General features: G+C 42.9%; 1 protein-coding gene across 1 annotated transcript in view; it reads left to right on the top strand.

Annotated features, from left to right (window-relative positions):
* The window catches only part of TMEM132C (transmembrane protein 132C), a 290,776-nt gene that overhangs the window by 212,472 nt on the left and 59,721 nt on the right, over positions 1 to 18,583 (top strand). Inside the window, exon 4 of the mRNA XM_074972399.1 lies at positions 382 to 565. Within this exon, the coding sequence (XP_074828500.1) occupies positions 382 to 565 (184 nt within the window). The remainder of the gene's footprint in view (positions 1 to 381; positions 566 to 18,583) is intronic.

Here is an 18,583-nt window from a genome sequence, read left to right as displayed (position 1 = left end):
TCTCACCTGCACCAGTTTTAGACTGGTATATCTTCATCTACTTCATTGTTGATACTCCTGGCTATACTAATGTACAAAAGAAGAGAATCGGACTCACTGTTAGGATCAATTCACATTTGCAAAATTAAAAAAATATTCAGTTGAGTAAATATCTTTGCTTATATCATACATCTCATCCTGGATCAAGGTAAAGTAAGGAACTCTACCTCACTGTTCTTAACCTTGGTGGGAAGCACATTTTGAATAATTCTTGTTTGTATTGCGAAAGGTTTGTTGTATATTTGCGTATAAATAACTACATTTTCCAGTAGCTAATATGATTCATTTGCCCTCCTCAATCACTGTAATATCTCTTCCCTTTCCCTCTTTTCGTCTTTCCAGGAGTAACAGTTTATTCAGTGAAGTTGTGCAGATGAACTTTGAAATAGCCAGTTTCAGCAGTCTTTCCGGAACGCAGCCAATCACGTGGCAGGTGGAATACCCTCGGAAGGGGACAACGGACATAGCCCTCTCTGAAATCTTCATCTGCCAGAAGGACCTGGTAGGAATAGTTCCACTAGCAATGGTAAGAGATTCTCTGGAAAGCATGGTGCTCTGTCCCATTTTTAAATGACTGTCATTCTGTGAAGGTACGAAGCAGCCTTTGAGACTGATTGGCAAAGAGGTGGTCTCTGCCCACTAGATAATCCAGGAAGAATTCTTTTCCGAGATCAGTATGGCACTACTCCACCTTGGTGTAATAATACTCTCCCTACGTGATGGAATCTCTGTTGGTATCAGTTGGATGTCCTTTTTTGTATAGGAGCAGTAAGCACTCGCCAGAATCACACACGCATTTCATTGTGGGTGAAAATCATGTAATTTAGACTAACTGCCCATGCACACACACAAAAGTTGCTGCCCCTTTAAAATAAAAAAATCTGTCCCTTACTCTTTAAAGCTTGAGTTCCCCTGTTTTAAACCATTCATTTACAGTTCTCTTTAGGCTACCAGTTGGTAACAGAGGGCAAAATATACTTGCTGGTCGCTTTTTAATTTTTCCATTAAGTGCTACAGGGTTTGATCGTAAGAACGGCCATACTGGGTCAGACCAAAGTTCCATCTATTCCAGTGTCCTGTCTTCCAACAGTGGCCAGTGCCAGGTGCCCCAGAGGGAATGAACAGAACAGGTAATCATCAAGTGGTCCATCCCCTGTTGCCCATTCCCAGCTTCTGGCAAACAGAGGCTAGGGATGCTGACAACTCCTGGGGGCACTTACCACCTGCAACTCCTGTTAACAAATGGGAGTTCAAAGTGCTCAGTATTCAGGAGGATGAAGCCCCTACTAATTAGCTGGCTGTTCCCTAGCAGCGTAAAGCACTTCAGTTTTAGGGAGAGAATAGAAAGTGTCTTTAAAAGAAAGAAAAGTCCCCTTGGTCTGTTTGGAAAGTCACTGGAAAAGAGTCTATTCTGAAAAAAATTCTGCTTGAGTATCCTGCCTTTTCTGGGGAATTTTTTCCTCATGTTAATTTATTTAAAAAAAAAAAAAGTCCTGTTCCCACTGAAGTCAATGTGTGTGTAAACTCCTCGAGCAGGAGCAGCCCCAATGATATTTAGGTGAAAACAAGATGTTTACCAAAATTAAAGGACCAGTGCAGACTTTAATACTGAAAGATACTTTCTGTTGATGGTTTTTATTGGTGAAATTCTGGCCCTCTTTTATTTATTAAATTTTTACATGGTTTTTCCTTTTGTCTGATAATATTGTCATGCGCTAGATAACTGGGGAAGAATTATTTTTTGCAATCAGTATGGTAGTCCTCAACTTATATGCTATGTCAGTGAAACTCCTGCTGATATTCTTTAGAGATTTATTTACATAGATCCTGCTCCAAAGTTAATTGAAGTCAGTAGAGAGCTGTGTGCTTCAGAACTGGTCTGAGAGAGAAATGTTGCCTTTGATTACCTGTAGAGCTAAATATGGCAATAAATATTATGTCCTCAGTCCTATAAAGACTTAACAACATACTTAAGACAGCTTCTTCGGGTCAGATTCTGGCCTTAGGGAGATTCATTCAATGACTTCCAATGAAGCTACCTGTGTCTATCTTCTGGCAGAATTTACCCCCCGCCCCCTTCTTTTTTCTTTAAGAATTCATTGGCTCCTTCTTTGTATTTCATGCCTGATCTATTTTTATACATGTTAAAATAGTCACTAATGCCTTTGCACTTGTAGGCAAGATGCAGATGGGCGTGCACATGTCTCTGAGAGATTAAAATGCATCCTTTTATGTTGGTTTCTCTAGCAGCCTGAGTCGCAATTTAGCGAAACATGGGGTGCACAAGGAATATGGGATGAGGCCCCGGATGTACCAGTGGTAGTACCATCAAGCATTACGGTTTTTGCAAGGGATTTGAAGGACAAAATTATACCTTAAAACCCTTCACTTTGCAAAGCTTCCTTGTGTGTGTCCGTTTCTCTACTGTACCTTGTGATAACACTTGGCAGCAGCCATAACACACTGTGCTAATAGAATCTAGCTGGATGCGATGCCAATGCAAAATTGGCTTTGCTGGCGGGATATTAGGAGATAAAGGGAATTTTCAGTTTTCTGTTAGCTAACACTGCAGCTCCAGCCAGGACACTTTCTTCATTTAAACGTTAATTTCCAGCTGAGCTGATTACCTGGCAATTCTCTTGTTCAGAGGTAGAGAGAGCGTGATGCTGTGTCTGCTGAGAAGTTGTACTTCATGGTCTCTCTCTCTCTCAGCTACAAACTGTAAAGCATCTCTCACATAAAAGCTAGGTCCCGGTGTTTTATGGCAAGTATTTTTCTTCAATAATTTGGAGGGAAAATAGTAGAAATAAACAGACCAGATTGATTTCAACATGAATTGGGCCCAGATAGCAAAACTGCTTCTTTCAGAATTATGTTGTTGGAGGAAGGAACTTTAAGGAGGAATCTTTGCAGTTACAAACACAGAGGCTGTGTGGGCCTGTGGTTAGGACACCAGTCTGGGACTCAGGACATCTGGGTTCTGGTCCTGACTCTGCGACTGGCCTGCTGTGTGAGCTGGGAAAGTCTGTACCTTGGTTTCCCCTCCCACCCTTTGTCTGTCTTGTCTATTTAGATTATAAGGGCTGGGACTGTATCTTATTATGTGTATCTACAGTGCCTGGCACAATCTCATTTGAGGCCTCTAGGCACAACCATAATTCAAATAATAAAGATAATACAAACAGTTAGTTCTTTTTAAAGGTGATTATGAGGGAGAGTAAAATAATATAAAATATATACATGGATTAAGAAGAGATGTTAAACGTATATCTGTAGATGTATATCTAGAGAGAAACTTAATATGAGGACAGTCCCATCCATTAGCTGGGTAAAACTTGTGTTCCAGCTCTCTGGAGCAGCCAGCAGATTATGTTGGCATAAGATAATGGACAACAACATAAAAAACACAAATGCAAAAAAGGAGGAAGGAAAAATAAATATCAGGAAGCAGGAAACGACAAATCTTTTGTTGGGATAAATATAACCCCAGGATCACGAAAGTGCAGCGTCTCTCGTGTGAGCTGTTCAAATGCTAGACTAAAACTTATGAAGCTGGCAAGATCACACATTCTTATTACCCTCTTTCTAATTATCTTAAAAATAGGAGAGAAGTGGGGAAAAAGAAGAATTGTGGTTTTTTTTTTTTTAGGGATTAGAGCAATTGGAGTTCTGGTATAATGGAACCGAAGAGATTAAAGAATTGACATTGTCAGAAAGAACTGAACCTACAATACCCGCATAGCCGTGTAGGTCAGGGTTCAGTGGAGCAGGTGGTAGGACACAGCACCTAAATAATCAATTTAACTTCCTCCAAGAACCAACAGGGAAACTTGTAACAGCACCTCGCTACCCTGGGCCTGGCTAGCTAACGAGGTAGCACGGACAAATAAATACGAGCACTAAGAAGCTGGTGGTGGTAATGAACAAAAGAAACAATCGAAACTGTCAGGCTGGACATCCGTGAAACAAACCTGTCCCAGTGTTCCCAGTTCTGTCTATAAAGTAGCAAAGAAATGAGCTGTCCAGTTTTCTATGACGTATGTTCCAGAGTTGGGGAGTTAATAGTTCTGGTCAGCTTTTAAGGCCATTTTATCCGTCTGTTTTTCAGAGAGAAAATTAACGAGCCTGAGTTTCCTTCGAGCCACCACCATAATTCACCGTGTGGTTATTCCATTTAGGATGAGGCATAGGGTGCGGGAGGGGTAAGAGTCATTCCTAACAAACTGCAGACAGGCCAGAAGCTCTGGAGACCTCATTCCCCGAATTTCTTTCCATACCTTGGGAGAGCAGAGGACAATCCAGAATGACCCATTGCTAACAGGAAACAATATGACCCAGCTCTTCTGTAGCACTTGATCTTAAAGTGCTTTACAAAGGAGGTCAGTACCACTCTCCCCATTGTACAGATGGGGAAATGGAAGCACAGGGAGGTGAAGTGACTTGCCCCAGATCACCCAGTTGACAAGTGACTCTGAGACGCTCAGTGTCCTCATTTTTGATACAGCTCTCCCTCGCTGAAATTCTGCTTTCAGTTCCACAGGTATCCCCATTGATTTTATTGGGATTTCTCCAGATGAGCACTGGTATAAGGGAGAGAAAAATGGGTCAGTTACTGCTGTTTTTTTAAAGGTCTGGTGGAATTTTTCTTAAAAAAAACAAAAAATGTTGATGAAAAGTGGACTTTTTTGGTTACATTTCTGTTGCAGCTCTTAGGGCTTTCAATAAAAAACTCAAAAGCAGAAAAAAATGTTGAGGTTTGAAAATCGAAAAAGTTTGGCTTTTGATTTTCAAAAAACAAATGGTTTTTTGTTTTTTTAAATCTAGAAAAACAAAAATCTGTATTAAAAAATTAGAAATAAATTATTTTTTTCCACAGAAAGTACCTACCAACCTCCAACCAACTGTCTTTTTGTTCATGGTTTTTTACCCTCACTCATCAAGAATGTATACTAAAATTACCACGGGGGGGTGGGGGGGATTGTATCAAAGGGCATCCGCAATCCGCCTTTGCACTACCAAAAACTCAAATTTGCCACTTGGAAAATAACTCGTCATTTTGTTTCAGTATCAGTGCACATTCATTTTTCATTCTGGGACATCTGATGTTGACGAGGGTGTATGTGCCTCTCACAAAGTGTAAGATAAGAAACAGTGGGGATAGGTTTCCTTCTTGGGCAGGGAGGGTAGCAACAGCCTTATAAAATTCATTAGAGAATAGGGTACATGAAGGAGAGAGAGAGAGAAGAGAAAAAGATTTCCCCTATCAAAATACAGAATATGCAGCACAATTTACAGAAAAGAACAATCTTGCAAAGATTTAACTCTCTGCTATAGAACTGTTGTCTGAGAACAGTTGTGTTCTGTTTAAAGCAGTTCTGATTTGTTGTTACTTGTTCCTGGATCAATTAGAAAAGTGTCTTCACAGGAGCTTGATTAATTGTCTGCTAAGCTGCTTTTGAAAACCTCTTCAATTAATCACAACTAACCTTAGAGCTTGCCAATTAAGGTGTACTAAGGGCTTGGCTACACTTGCACTTTATACCGCAGTAAAGCCGCCCAGAGCGCTCTACCTCACTCCCCGTCCACACTGGCAAGGCACGTAGAGCACTCTGACTCCCTGGCTGGAGCGCTCCTGGTTCTCCACCTCGGCGAGAGGGATAACGGCTGTTGTGTATTGGCTGAGACGCCCCAGGGTCAGTGTGAACGAGGAGTTAAGTTACTGCACTGTGACTGACCTCCGGAAACGTCCCATACTCCTCTTAAGCCAAGTGGTCACTCTTTCCTTTGTTGGGAAATCGCGGTAGGGCCGTTTCAAAGCTCCGTTTCAGACATCGGCTGCTTATCTGCTTATCTGATCGGACAAACATTTACCGTTTGCAGTGAGTGAGTGAGAGCCAGGGGGTGTCAGAAAAGCACTTTGCAGCCACTTGAACGCTGGGATAACTGCCCATAATGCACCGCTCCCAATGCCGCTGCAAATGTGGCCACGCCAGTGTGCTTGAAGCGGTCAATGTGGACAAACTGCAGCACTTTCCCTAGTGCGCTCTCCGAAGGCTGGTTTAACCCAAAGCTCTCTACAGCTGCAAGCGTAGCCATCACCTGAGTTGCACAGCTTACTTTCCACAGCCTCCTCAAATTTCTACCCCATCATGAGCAAATGCAGCCAGCTGTGTTGATTTTTGCCAACTAACGAGATAAACAAAAAACCTCCAACTCATTCACTTTTGTGGCACATAAACACACAAACACACAATCCCATTTCATTATGAAGCCTCCACATTTATGTGCAGTTCAACACCAGGCCAAGAGATAGAAACTTGTACAGGAGACTTTTGTTCATGGGACAACTCCAACTGATAAACAGTTGTATTTAAGAAGCATTTCTCCTACTAAGAATTCACTGTGGGACAGGTCCATCAGCAGAACTTGTTGACTGCTCATTTGATACCCAAACCAATAAAGTAACATCAGCATTGTAGCAGACCTCTTTCCTGTAGGATACTTCACCAGTTCCTGTAGAAAATTCACCTTGAACTCACAGAAAGGCCAGTGCAAGACTTTCTGAACCCCATGCAAGGGCACAGAAGGGCTGCAGCTGGCAAAGCAGCCCAAAAATAGAATAGTGGCAATGGAGCACCCTGACTTTGAGTCAGGGAGATGAAATCCTTCTCTCTACTTCACCTGCATAAAATCCAGCTATTCAAAGTGGCGAAGGCACCAGCTGGATGTCAGAAGTACTGGGTTCTATGCTGGCTCCTTGTGTCATCTTGGGCAGCCATGTAACTTCCTTGTCCTTTACATATTTCCATCTGTAAAATGGGGATGATGCCAAACTTGCAGTGGGTCCATGTGTGTTTGTAACCTGGGATGGGATGTGCTATGCACGTGCAGAGAATTATTATATTTTTCTATTTTGATTTATTTTTGCTGCATCCTGTGAGCCACTGGTTAACTCCAGCTCAAGGGATTATGCTTTTGTGTCACGGAAAACCAGCCTCTGGGTAGCAGTAGAATCATAGAATATCAGGGTTGGAAGGGACCTCTGGAGGTCATCTAGTCCAACCCCCTGCTCAAAGCAGGACCAATCCCCAATCAAATCATCCCAGCCAGGGCTTTGTCAAGCCTGACCTTAAAAACTTCCAAGGAAGGAGATTCTACCACCTCCCTAGGTAACGCATTCCAGTATTTCACCACCCTCCTAGTGAAAAAGTTTTTCCTAATATCCAACCTAAACCTCCCCCACTGCAACTTGAGACCATTACTCCTTGTCCTGTCCTCTTCTACCACTGAGAATAGTCTAGAACCATCCTCTCTGGAACCACCTCTCAGGTAGTTGAAAGCAGCTATCAAATCCCCCTCATTCTTCTCTTCCGTAGACTAAACATTCCCAATTCCCTCAGCCTCTCCTCATAAGTCATGTGTTCCAGACCCCTAATCATTTTTGTTGCCCTTCGCTGGACTCTCTCCAATTTATCCACATCCTTCTTGTAGTGTGGGGCCCAAAACTGGACACAGTACTCCAGATGAGGCCTCACCAATGTCGAATAGAGGGGAACGATCACGTCCCTCGATCTGCTCTCTATGCCCCTACTTATACATCCCAAAATGCCATTGGCCTTCTTGGCAACAAGGGCACACTGCTGACTCATATCCAGCTTCTCGTCCACTGTAACCCCTAGGTCCTTTTCCGCAGAACTGCTGCCTAGCCATTCGGTCCCTAGTCTGTAGCGGTGCATTGGGTTCTTCCGTCCTAAGTGCAGGACCCTGCACTTATCCTTATTGAACCTCATCAGGTTTCTTTTGGCCCAATCCTCCAATTTGTCTAGGTCCCTCTGTATCCTATCCCTGCCCTCCAGCGTATCTACCACTCCTCCCAGTTTAGTGTCATCCGCAAATTTGCTGAGAGTGCAATCCACACCATCCTCCAGATCATTTATGAAGATATTGAACAAAACCGGCCCCAGGACCGACTCCTGGGGCACTCCACTTGACACCGGCTGCCAGCTAGACATGGAGCCATTGATCACTACCCGTTGAGCCCGACAATCTAGCCAACTTTCTACCCACCTTATAGTGCATTCATCCAGCCCATACTTCTTTAACTTGCTGACAAGAATACTGTGGGAAACCGTGTCAAAAGCTTTGCTAAAGTCAAGAAACAATACATCCACTGCTTTCCCTTCATCCACAGAATCAGTAATCTCATCATAGAAGGCGATTTGATTAGTCAGGCATGACCTACCCTTGGTGAATCCATGCTGACTGTAATGCATAGCTGAGGTTCTTTTTTGCTTAGCATTACTCAGTATAGCTCCACACATACTGTGTGTTCCATGATCCTACTTTCTTTCATTAGGAAATATGCTGTTCATGCATACCTGCATTTGCCTTTGTAATTGAGTATATAGGAGGTTGTGGTATTCCCATCATTGGAGGTTTTTAAGAGCAGGTTGGCCAAGCACCTGTCAGGGATGGTCTGGGTTTACTTAGCCCTGCCTCAGCACAGGAGGTGGACTAGATGAGCTCTCTCTGTCTTCCCAGCCCTACATTTCTATGATTCTATATTGAAGGCTCTCTCATGAGAGTGAGTACATTCAGAATCCAGAGCTGCGAACCTTTGCCCAATCTAAAAACATGCTTTGCAATTTTCATGCATGTTTGTTAACTTTTTTCATCAGAAAGCACAGGTCAGCAGGAATCTGTAGCCCAAAAATTAAATGAATTCATCCCCAGGTTGGTCTCTAGTGGATAACAGTCTCATCACAAAGGAGCCACACAAACCTATGACTTCATACTGTGAGGTTCTCCCTCCTTTCATAGATCTCCAAGCCAAGGTAACAGATGCAGAAGGACGTCTCCTTCCCATTAGCCACAAAGAAATGAATGAAGAAGAGTCCAGGTGATATGAGGAGCCACACAGTTCAGGAGTTCTTTGGGATATCTGAAGATATCTAAACAAATTCATTTTCTAATTTGCTGCATACAAATGAACCAACAAATATGTGCCATGTTGAACTTTTCTTCAACTGAACAAATATTTTCCCAGTTGAGTGGAATGACGAATGATGCTAAACATACATTTCGATTTGAAGGAAATATATTTGATGTAAAAAATTTATCTTGGCTATTTTGTAACAGGATATATATTTTTAAAGTGAAGTTATGTTGTAACTGGAACTGGGTAAATTAAATACGAAGGGGCAAATCCTGTAACCTACCCATCCCACCTTTGGGCTGGCAGTGTGGGTTGAACTTGGGACCTCCAGTAGTAAAAACTCCTGAGCTTTTTACCAGTTAAACTACAAAAGTAAGTCTTTTAGGAGAGAGCAGTAACAGACTCTTAAACCTATCATGTGATTCTGCCTACAGAGAGGGACTAAATTGAGGTTAAGACCCACATCACTTACACACCTGCAACCCCATTTAAAACGGTGGCATTGCATTGGTTTAAGTGAGGCCAGAATTTGCTTGCTTACGCTCTAGATTTACACTGACACAATTTCCACTAAAGACAGTAGCATTGCTCTAATTTTATACCAGAGTAACTGAGATCAGATTCTGACCCAAATGATCTGCTTGTGAATTGTCCATGTCAAATACAGCATTGAAAGCTGTTTCAATTAAAGATGCTGTCCACTGTCAGTCACTGTTGATTTGTTCCATTTGTTCCAAGTAGGGTCCTTTGTTACCTACCCTACAGAAAACAAAAGCAACAAAAGGATAAGATGTGTGCATTGATTCCAAATTGATCAGAAGCCACAGACAAAAGAGAAAAGAATTCAAAATGGCTCAGTTTGGCTGGATCTTTGTTAATGTATCCTAGCTGTTATAGCCATTGAACTGTTGCCTCTAGCCTGTGTTTTCTTTCTCTTTAGTACAATCATATTCAGTTCTCCCTTTTGCAGGGAATAAGGATGGATCAATAAAGCTATCCCAGATGGTTGGGGTTCATTTTTCCATTGGATCAGGTTGCATGCCATTTTCCATGCAGCACAACGATATATATGATTTTCCTTTTTTTGGCCACCCCATCTCCTGACAGCCTCTATTGAATGGATTACTTTGGGATTTTCTAAGAGGCAAGCAGAGATGCGGTCAGCAGGCTTCCAGATGTGTAAAGTATGCTATTTAGGGAACTCTTGGTTTTCCTTGCCAATTTTTCTGTTGTATTAGAGAGAGATTGATGAGAGACTTAGGATATGTGCTTCTCTGCCTTGACAAGTGGGAGCTCCAATAACAAATGGTGAAGCAGCTAAAGTGTCCATTGAGATTTTCAGTGACTTTATTATTTATTGTTTGTATTACTATAGTGCCTAGGAATGCCAGTCAAGGATCAGGGCTCCATTGTGCTAGGCACTGTACAGACAAATAACAAAAAAGACCATCCCTGCCCCAGAGAGGTCAAATCTACAGTGTCAGACTGGCATGAAATATGATGTGGTGTTTTAGCAAGTTCAACATTCCTGTTATTTGGAGATCTGTTTTTTTCCTTGCCACTTTTAGGTTATCTTGATCTCACTCTCAGCTGACATCCCATGAGAGTCAGGAATTTGGGGCTCCCTCTAAGCAGTGGCCTAGGGACTCCCCTCCGCACCCCTGCAAAAAAAGAATTTTTTAAGCCATGGTTTATAATTGATTAGTTGATTAAAAAGCCTGACCAGTTAATACAGCCTGATGGACAACTTTGAAGCTGCCACACATGCATGAGCAAAGACCATGGGGAGCCTCCATAATAAACCAGCTCAAAAGTCTACTCTGGACCCATATGATATTGCTCGAAAAGGACATTCCAGAGCTATGTATTTTGATGCCGTAGCTGCCAAGTACCATATTTGCCACATGTACCCACAGTGACTGCCTCCTCTGCCAGATTGGATGGAGGAGAGCAGAGGACCATTTCTGAGCAGGAGCGAGGGACCAATTTCAATGGCTGATCTTCTGCTGAAGTTTGCAGCTGACCCAGAACTGGAATTCAGAGGCAAAGACATTACTAAACTATAAGGCTATCACACCTGCTGGGGAATTCAGAATCCCTGAGGTAAAGCTCAACCCTTAAGCTTCCCCATTAGACTGCTGCAGACGCGGAACCAAGATTTTCCAAAGGGTCTTGTGGCATTATGACAGACAGCGGACCCCAAAGGCCACCCATGGCTTTGGCATTGGTGTTTATTGAATACATTGCACCTCTATAGCACCTTTCACCCAAGTATCTCAAAGCACTGTGTAAACAGCGCTCACTGAATAAGTCTCATAACATTCCTGTGCTGTTGTACTTATTTTACAACTGGGGAAACTGAAGCACGGAGCACTTAAGTGACTTGTGAAAGGTCTCACAGTCAGACACTGGCAGAATTGGAAACAGAACTCCGCAACACGGACTACATGTCTGCTGCTCTACCCGCTAGATTACACCTCTTCCCTAAAGAAATAAAGTCACAGGGCGAGTAGTGTTTGTCTAGACTAGACTTCGTGATCCTCGTTTAGCTCCAGTTAATTGATTACCAACTGACTCACGTTACCTAGCATGTTTGTTGCAGGAGGTGAACGTTTGCGGTTTACCCTAGGACTCGCCTCCATATTCCGGTGCTGTCTCTTTAAATAGACACTCTGATGAACAATGATAAGGTATGTTTGGAAATGCAGCAGGTGCTTTGCTGGCTTAGGTGGTTGGTGTGTTTGGCAGCAGTAAGTAGGTTTAACTCTGATTCATGCTGAAAAACTGGAGCAAAGTCTTTTAATTGGCCAATTTTTAATGATGGTTTTGATCTATAAAGAAAGGGTTAATGTTTCCGGGGAATAGTTCCCACGATCATTAACCATTAGGTGAAATTCACCTACCAGAGCAGCACATTGTTTATACTGGGATATAATTAAGGAGGGCCTGAGGTGCTTCTGTACAGGCAGCAAAACTAACTAGATAACAAGGAGACACGTTATTGTAACGGGGAAAATAAATTCTCCTGGACTTTTATGAACTTTAGTGATATAATGAGCTACCCCAAGGATTTAAAAATCACAACTTTTCACCTTCAGTTTGTTAGACTTTTGTGTTTGCCTTGCCTAGCCTTCCGTTCACAATTCGTTATCCAGACACATGATCATAGCCAAGGATATTTGTCAGGCCTGTCACTGGGAATATTTACTTCAAACGCAGCAGTTCCACTTGGGGATGCGGGACGGGGCGGAAATACTAGGTCAGCACAGAGCTGCATTGCCAGAGGGAGAGCTCCAGGGGGTGCTGGGCTTCTGTCTCTTCCCCCCCCACGCAGCCGTTGGCAAGGGTGCAGAGTGTGCGCCCCCGGGCAGCGGGTGCTAAAGACAAAGGCATGAGGAGCAATCGCCCTGCCCTTGGTCTGCCCCCTACGGAGCTTGGTGCTGGTCTTTGCTTCTGGAGATCGAGGTGCCCGCAGCTGTGTAAGGATCTGTGCAGACAGCACCGCTGCCTGTAGGTAGTGCTGCATCGTTATCTTGGCATTGTTACCTGCCACATCCAATCAAGCCTTTGATTGCTACAAGCAAGTATAACGGTTGTACCTGGCATCCATCTGGGGGACAGCCCCTTGTGCAGCATTGGGAACTGCACCCATAAATGGGTTAGCTTCCCAGACAGGCAGCCTGAGGGAGGGGCTCTGCAGAAGTGTATGTTCTGTTCTGCAGGGTCGTTTTGGAACAGAGTGAAAAAGGGCAATCTCTTTTACGCACCTGGGACCCGGTGTGATTACTGACCCAGTCTGCACCTTGCACCTTCCCCTACAGGTAGGCCGGAGCTAGGAACAGTCTAGCCCACAGATAAACTGCAGTATTGACGTCCGGGCTCCAGCCTAAGTCTGGATGTCTACACTGCAATTTTATAGCCCTGCAGCCCAAGCCAGTTGACACGGCCAGCTGCGGGTGTTTTATTGCAGTGTAGACATACACTCTGAGTGTTCCCTGGCGGTGTCCAGCCCCTGATGTAATAGACACTCACAGAATTTCCAGATCTTCTGTTCCCAAAGGAATAATACACCACAGCTTGTCAGTTACACCCTAGGACATAGCTCTGCTTAACACACGGTGCTTAGATATGTTTGTAGGGCAAACAAGAATCAGTTTATTTAGCAAAGCACAGAGATTCAAATGCTGACAAACGGAAATACTGGAAACAGGGTTATATATAAAATAAAACTATAACGCTCAATCTAGAGCCTAAACACAAGTAACAAGATGCCCTCTTCTTAAACTCCATGCATCTGAAGAAGTATTTTTTTTAGCCCACGAAAGCTTATACCCAAATAAATCTGTTATTCTTTAAGGTGCCACCAGACTCCTCGTTGTTTTTGCTCACCTAAGGTCTCTCTTGCAACATTTTCAGCCAGGATGGCTGAGACCCTTCTTTAATGAGACCAAGCTCACTGGTACCCTGTGCCCCTAAATGAAGGATGCCAGGGTGTCTTTCTACAGCCCTAGATATATTGGACCGGTCCTTTGTTATTTTCCTATAACCAGGGTTTCCTCCTGCACTGTTCACCTCTTCGTGTTAATTTCTTCTCCTGAAGTCCGTGCAATCTCTTCATTAACATTTAACTCAATATACAATTCAACTTCCATTGTGAAATACTTGTTTCCCTGCCTGACCATTGTGTATCTCCCTCCTCTTATCTGGGAGGACCTGACTTAAGGCATGCTATCTCTGGGGAACCTGCCTTAATGAATATAATTTCCAATCTAGATACATATCTCTTTATATATTGCCTGCACTTACATTTCACAAAGAATATGATGACCAGTGTGACAGAGGCTTTCAATAGAGACCTTACATGAACCTTACATAGTGAGCTAGAATATAAATACAAGACCCAGGGATCCCTGCAACTCTTATGCATCCCTGTGCCTTCTGCAAGCTGGCATCAAGAAGTCCTTGGGTTGCACTCCTCTACTAAGACTGGCCCAAGGATGCAAGAGTGATTTTTGCATTGTGAGCACCTCTCCATTAGGAAGTGGGCTGAGACCACTGATCCATTTCATAGATGCCACTGGACAGTCAGAATGTCCTAATAACAATTTATGATCACTGGCAAATTGGTCTTGATTCAAATGAATAATCCAGAAAGGAAGAGCTTTATGTTCCCATAACAATCTCCTGGTCCAGCCAGACCCCGATACCGCTGAGGTGGGAGCGGGGGGAAGCATGGATTTCTGCTGTAAAAGGACCTCTTTTGTTACCTTAATATTGATGGACAGAGTATAAGTAGCACCCTCTTGTAGAACATTCTCCGTGATTTGACTTGTCTAAGGGAGATGTAAAAACAGCCAGTCAAAGTCAACCAGTGACTGCCCATTGCCAACCATATATTTGTAGCAGTAATAATAGAAAAACAATCCATGCAATACAGTCAAAAGGCTAGATGCAATAAAAATTCCCTCTGTATGCATGTGGCTGAAATCTGCATAAGCATATGTAATCCTCTGAAATGTGATTTTTTTATTCCTTTTTAGTCTGTGCACAGCCTGGGATGCGGTGCAAGGGGAGCATTTCAACACTTGTGAAGGAGGCAAGCATTTTTATTGCATCTGGCCCCCTGGTTTTTCCCAAGAGATCATTGCTGTCAGCATTCCTCGGTATATTTATAGTTATCACATACTAGCAGCCTGAGTCTGCAACCCCTTGCTCATGCGAGAGGACCTGAGTCACATTAGCAGACCTATTGAAGTCAACAGGATTATATACATGAATAAGGAAGGATTTACACTGCTAGGAAAACTTGTCTACATGAAGCATTGATTGCTAGTTGATATTGATGGGGACCTATGAGGAATACAAACTAAGGGCCTGATCCTGCAAGTCCATGCTCATGTAAGTTTTCCCAGTTAAGTCAGTGGGATCACTCAAATGAGTAAGAGTTGGTAGATTGGCCCTAAGCATCTTCATGAACTAGTTAAGATAGTTTAACTTAAGTAAGTACCAATGGGCCTTTTCTCCTGATATAGTCTAGTTCTGCACTGGCAACTAAAGATGTACTCTAGTTCAACCACAAGTTATTGGTGATGATAGCATGACATACTTCACATATGTAGAGTGAGGAAGAATAATTCCCTCTGTCGCATGAACTACTTGGTGAAATTCTATGGCCTGTGTTGTATAGATGACCAGACTAGATGATCACTATGATCCTTTCTGGCCTTATAACGGATGAATTTACAGATTCCACATGTGACGGAAGAAACATCAAACTTCGCTTGTTTTTTAAATCTCATTGAGATCTAAGAGATAAGCAAGGCTTGAAGAAAATTGGTTCTGTAATTTTAAAGTTATGATGATTAAAATTAATTTAAACTGGGAAATAGTGAGTGGTTTGGGGAGAAAGTATAGCAAAATATTGGCCAACGGACACAGAAGAAATACTGAGACTATCTTAGAATGCTCATAGTCAAAGGCAAAGGTTTCCTGAATGAGTGAACAGATGGACATTTCAGTGAAATTCTGTGTGTACTGTAGCTAGATTTAAATTAAGGGCCCAAGACTGCATACCTTTGTCCTGTCAGTAGCCCCGCTGATGGAATGCTTATCTGAATATGAATTTTGGGGACAGGATCAGAGTCTGAGAGTATGAGTGTGCTTCAGAGGGAGGAGAGAGGGCCTAATTCTGATCTTGCTTACACCAGTATAACTCCACTAACTTTCTTGATTCACACCAGTGTAACTGAGATCCGAATCAAGCCAAAGAAACCCACCGTGTGGGCACATGGACATTTCCTCCTCTTCAGAAAAAGCAGACTGAACACTTAAAGGACATGAAGAGCAGCCTCATTGTCCGTCACAGCAACAGCATGCTGGGGGAGAAAGAGGGCTTCAGCAAATTAAATGGAAGCAACAGCCACATTAATTTTAATCAGGTTCCGAGCCATCTGACTTGTATTCTGTATTTTTTTCTATCAGTGTTGATTGTCCTTCTGCAAGATTCATTACCCCCCGGAACAATAATAAATTCTAGAACAGTGCAATGTATTACCCTTGTAAGCATTTTGAAATTCTCTGTTAGTGAAAAAATGGGTACAGTACACTTTCAGTAATTGCTACAGATTGAATCTTGACTGTCACAGTCTGCATTGCTGTCTACACCGCCTCCTGTCTTCCTAGCCTCTTGTAAATAACCAAGGATTGTACAAGTTTTGGAGTAGACGCCTAGTGAGCTTCCCTCATGTAACCCACCTCTCTGACTGTAAGCCCTTGGAAAGGAGGGGGTGGGGTTAAAGAGTGGGATGAGGCCCCATTGTACAGTCTGGGGGACATGAGCAGAGGCTGCCAAAAGAGAACCTATGTAGAGGAGTCACATTGTGCTCATATCTACACGACCCATGGGCTGGGATGTGACCAGAGGAAACCTTGGTTGCAGAGCTCATTGGGCCAAAATTAGAGGTATGGCTGGTGTCCATCCACCCCCCCCCCCCAAAAAAAAAATTCTGTGGAAAATTGTGATGAAAAAGAAAAACTTGTAATTTTTTTCAGAATTTTCCCTGGACATTTTTGCCTGAAATCTTTGGTATAGTGCCTCATACAAGTTGTAGTTTGCTCCTCATGTCCCCATTCACCTTTATGGGCTGGGATCCCTAGCTGGACTACATCTCCCATAATGCATCATGACCAGGGACTTCATGTTGCCCAGTTTCCCCTCCCCCAGAGGAGTTCCCATGATGCTTTATGGGAGAAGCACCTGCCAACACTCATTATGGGAAATGAACCTGCCAAGGTGCAAATGTGGAACACAATGTATGACAACAAGGGACACACACAAATTATTAATGAAGGGACTTTATAGTGTGCTGTGCACTTCATCTCCTCAGTGTGTCCTTCAAATCACAGTTGCATGATGATTTCTGACGTAAATAATTTTCAGCAGTAAAAGAGAAGGGACATCAACATAGGTAACTTTGGGTCTGAAATGAGTAGTGTCCCCTGAAATAAGGAGTGCTTAAGAGAGAGCTTTACCTGGTCAACATGTCAAAGTTTAGGTCAGCCCCTGGGCTGGGGTCTTCTCTTTATAAAACAGTGTCAGAAACTCAGAGGAAACGGGACTCTACCACCTGGGATATAAGACTTGATCAAAGGCCCACTGAAATCAATGAATAGATGCCTATGGGCTTTGGATCAGTCCCCAAGTGTGGGTCAAAAACCCTGATATATCGGTACATCTGAAAGATACCCTCTATTAGCTCAGCTAGTCGGGTCTGGGCTGTTTGTGTTTTGTTTTTGTTTAGACTTTGGGGGATTTTTTTAGCAGAAAGACCTAAGTTCTCTCCCTGCTTATGATCATAGAGTCCTGGACAGCCACCTTGTGCAGCATAGTGATGAGTGAAAAGGCCTAAATGGTTATGGATCCATTGCTCTAGACCAGCTCCAGAGAAATATAGAGTTGATTTGAGACAAGGCAGGAGCTGAGTACTAATGAGTTAGAAAAGGGGTGTTGGTGCAGGGTTTCTTGTTACTAAGTTTTGGTTTATCCAGACCAAACCCGAGGAAAAGAGTGGAGTCAGCAGAAGAAAACAGCTTATGTCATTTAAGATGAATTCTGTTCTCCTTTGTGTTTGGAAACAATGCAAAAGCATAGCAAAACTTTGAGATTTGAGTTAACCTCTTGGTGATTTTGAATCCTCAACTTGAGGAACTAACAGAAGATAGAGGGCCTTCTGCTGAATATATTATGTCAACAACAGAAACCAAACCAATCCATCTAAGCCCTGGATGAACTTTTAGATCTTTATATGTGGGGGTAGTGTGCATGTGTGTGCCAATATCAAGAAATTTTCTGTGGGCTTAAATCTTAGGCTGATCCAGCAGAAAATGCTATTCTTTATATACTGGATCCTGGACAAATTGCAGGCATTGAAAAGCAGTGACCAATACTGGAGATGCCAGCTGGTGTGAAGTATCCTGCACCATATGTTTTAAGAATACATGAAGTTCCAGGAGTCAGGGGCAGGAGATGATAAACGGAATTCATCTGAGTCTAACTAATTCCTCCTCAGCACTCCCACCTCACCCAAACAGGTGACTACTCATTAAGGTACTGGAAGACTCTCTCTCATATTCACAGATGTAAGTAAGGGTGGTCTAGTGGTTGGAATATAGGACTGGGAGACAGAATTGTTGAATTTAGTTCCTGCCCCTGCAATTCTCACTATGTGATCTTGGGCAAATCCCTAGCCTCAATTTACCCGTCTTTCAAATGCTTGCCAGACATACTTTGAGGCTTATTGGGCCATTACAAATTCTTCCCGAGTCAGTGGCTCATCGGGCTGACGCGGTTAAGGCACATTTCATAGCAAATGGTAAACAAATTGATTTGGATCCTTTAGTCCTGAGTGTCACTGACTAGCATGATAGGCTTAGGAACTTAGCTGCTCTTGAAGACTGTTTAATGGATAGGACCATCACAGGCCTGATCTTGCAAAGCTCCTGCTGAAGTCAAAGGAAGTTTTTGCTTGAGTAAGGAGTGAAGAACTGAACCCTTGATTTTGCATATATTTAATGTACTTAGTATGTCTCTCTTTTTTACACACATGCTAT

The sequence above is a fragment of the Natator depressus genome, chromosome 15 (assembly GCF_965152275.1).
Source record: "Natator depressus isolate rNatDep1 chromosome 15, rNatDep2.hap1, whole genome shotgun sequence".
Classification (NCBI taxonomy): Eukaryota; Metazoa; Chordata; order Testudines; family Cheloniidae; genus Natator; species Natator depressus.
This window is presented reverse-complemented; position numbering and strand designations above follow the sequence as displayed.